This window comes from Archocentrus centrarchus, chromosome 9 (assembly GCF_007364275.1).
Source record: "Archocentrus centrarchus isolate MPI-CPG fArcCen1 chromosome 9, fArcCen1, whole genome shotgun sequence".
NCBI lineage: Eukaryota > Metazoa > Chordata > Actinopteri > Cichliformes > Cichlidae > Archocentrus > Archocentrus centrarchus.
Window position 1 is genome coordinate 25,815,913 of NC_044354.1, and position 3,153 is coordinate 25,819,065.

At 46.9% G+C, this 3,153-nt stretch overlaps 1 protein-coding gene across 1 annotated transcript; it reads left to right on the forward strand.

Moving 5' to 3' along the window:
- On the forward strand, positions 1-3,153 carry bmp10 (bone morphogenetic protein 10). The gene is made up of 2 exons (XM_030738435.1): positions 1-409; positions 951-3,153. Exons 1-2 carry the CDS (start codon positions 1-3, stop codon positions 1,982-1,984), a joined length of 1,443 nt encoding a protein of 480 aa, XP_030594295.1. The 3' UTR covers positions 1,985-3,153.

Below are 3,153 nucleotides of genomic sequence, written 5' to 3' on the forward strand. Positions count from 1 at the left end.
ATGGCGAGCACTTGGGTCTCTCAACTGGGAACCATTTGCACCTCCAAGACCTTGTTTTTGATATACTCCATCCTACTGCTCCAGGGGCCTCTCTGTGGAGAGAGCAGCCCCATCTCCAGAGCCCATCAGAGACAACGTCCCGCTCCAGGGCTCGGAGACGGGCATGGAGGGGTTGTGGATTTATCATTGCTGGAGCAGGATGGCAACATGGATGTGCAAAACCTGCTGGAGAGCCTGAAGGAACAGTTTCTGCGGACTTTCAACCTGTCGGGCATGGGTCCGTCTTCCTTGGCTCCTGGAAGCACACGACAGGAGCCACCCGAGTACATGATGGAGCTCTACAACCGCTTTGCTAATGACCACAGTGCCATGCCCACTGCCAACATCATCCGCAGCTTCAAAAATGAAGGTACGGCACTTCTCCACATCATGTCGGTCATAAAAAATAGAACTACCTTTTCTTTCCTAACACTCAGACTTTCCCACTGATGATGATAAATTACCCTGTCCCTACCCCTATGGTACAGCTTTTGCTAAATATTCTTCATGTAAATAAACATTCCTTTAATTTTTCTCTAAAGCATAGCTTTAGGAATAAGGGTTACTTGCCCTTAATGAGGACATAAACGTCACAGAGTAAAATGCAAAATTTATATGTGTAATGATTTTTTTTGATCACAAAAAAAAAGTTTGATTATCATCACACTGTGATCCGCAAGTAGGTCAAACTGAGTACAAGGGTCTCCTTGCAGATATATACAAAGTTTATTGATTAAGTTCACAGCAATGTTCCTTTATACTCAGTTTTGTAGACCTTTCATTTCACAATGCAATTTCTCTTCTGAAATGGCGCTTGCAATAAAGTTCAAATAGCAGTTTAAAGTTTCTCTGTCTTGGATAAACAAGTTCATGTCTGATCTTTTTCTTTCTTTTTTTTCCCTCTTGGCCAGATTCCTCTCCCAGTGCTGTGGGTGTTGGAGGAGTGAGGCGCCACCCTCTCCTCTTCAATGTGTCAGTCCCACATCACGAACGCATCACAGCAGCTGAGCTTCGCCTGTACACCCTAGTGCAGAACGATCGCCACCTCTACGCTGGTGTTGACCGCAGGGTCACTATCTATGAGCTGGAATCGCATGACGATAACATGACAGATGCAAACGCTGCCAGAGGAGATGCATTCAGTGCAGGAGAAGAGCGGATAGATTTGGTGGAACTGGCTTCACGCCAGGTCTACGGCACCGATAATGGCTGGGAAGCGTTTGACCTCACTGCTGCTGCTCAGCGGTGGCACATGTCTGACCATGGAACCACACACAGGCTGGAAGTGCATATCGCCAGCATTGCTGATGACGGTAAGGTTCAAGACATGAAAGAAGACGACAAAGACAGCGGTCCACCACAAGGGGACATGAAGATTGACACAAGCCCAGAGGAAAAACACAAACCTCTGCTGATTGTATTCTCTGATGATCAAAGTAGTGATCACCGTGAAGACAGGCGAGAACTGAATGAGATGATTGACCATGAAACCTCCAATGTGGTTCTGCAGAATGACTTGGGGACTTGGGGAACAGAAGAACGTGAGTCAGATGAAGAAGACCTTCTCCAAATGCGCTCCAATCTGATCTACGACTCAGCTTCCCGGATTCGCCGCAATGCCAAGGGAAACCACTGCAAGAAGCAATCTCTGTACGTAGAGTTCAAGGACATTGGATGGGACAGTTGGATCCTGGCGCCCACTGGTTACGATGCCTTTGAGTGCAGTGGAATTTGTTCTTACCCACTGACAAAGCACGTCACACCCACCAAGCATGCCATTGTCCAGACACTGGTCAACATCAACAGCCCTCAGAAGGCAGCACGAGCATGTTGTGTGCCCACCAAGCTGGACCCCATCTCCCTGCTGTATCTGGACGACACGGGGGTGGTCACCTACAAGTACAAGTACGAAGGCATGGTGGTGGCTGAGTGTGGCTGCAGATAGTCCACGCTGTTTTTAGAAAGCTAAACTCTTCAGAAAGTCTTACAATAAGAGGAAGGACACAAAATCAATGAGAAGCTGAAAAGGGAGATGAACTGAGAATGCCTGCGATGAAAGAGAGCGCCGATTGCTACGATCTCTGTAAGGGTTACTCAGTGGGATTGAAAGTGTTCAGTCACTATGCCTGAAACTATAAGAACTCCAAAATGCATATTGTGCGGACAAATATCATATCTTGTATCATGAGACAGAAACGATTTCATCTTATAATGCAAAGGTGAATATGGACAGTGGAGAAGAAGAGAGTAAAGATGAGCAGCTTGTTGTCAGTAATGATGCATGCCCTCATCCCCACAAGACTAGAAACTCTCAAGATTTCCCAAAGAACCAAGCCCATCCTGCAGCCTGGTGGGAACTAGTGGGCCAGTTGTCCCCCTCCCTCTCCCCTTTCCCCTGACATCTGCCTTCCTCTCCACTTATCTCTGGCCTCCCCACTTGATGCAAACACTAATCAGCACTTCATGTGCCTTGGCGCAGTAAAATGACCTCCCTGAGGCAACCTGACAAGGCATGAACTCTCCAGGCCCGCCGCCTGCCTCCTGTGGCCTCCTGATACGTGGGTACTGTGTTGAGGTCCCAGTGTCAGGGTTATCTATCCTAACCCCGTTTCCCACTTCACATGCCTCTTTTCCACTCCCCTGAGCTGCAGTGATAGCAAGGTGTTATGAGTTGAGAAACATGTATGCCACCACTCAGGCTTGGAGAACTTAAAGCCACTGTGGGAAGCTTTTGAGGTGATGGTTAGGGGGAGTGGGGCAAGGGTGGGCCACATTCCTGGGCAACAAACATTCTTAACTGGTTTGTCTCACTGACCTAGCACTATGTGCCCCACCCACCGACATATCTCCAACTCCTCGGTTTTCATCACTTTGAAGGTAAAATGGCTTTGTTGGAGCATTATTGTGGAGTGGGGAAGGGGCCACATCATCGATATATGGATTCCCAAAAAAAGCTAAAGTTATTTTCTTTTGTTAGAAGCCTTTTGATACCTCTGCTGCTTGTGTCAAATAAAACACTATTTATTGTTCTAATTTATTGATTTTTATAACAGAGCAGATAACTATATATATGTCAAAGTGTAAGTCAGCTTAGAGAAGGTTTTGCAACCATGA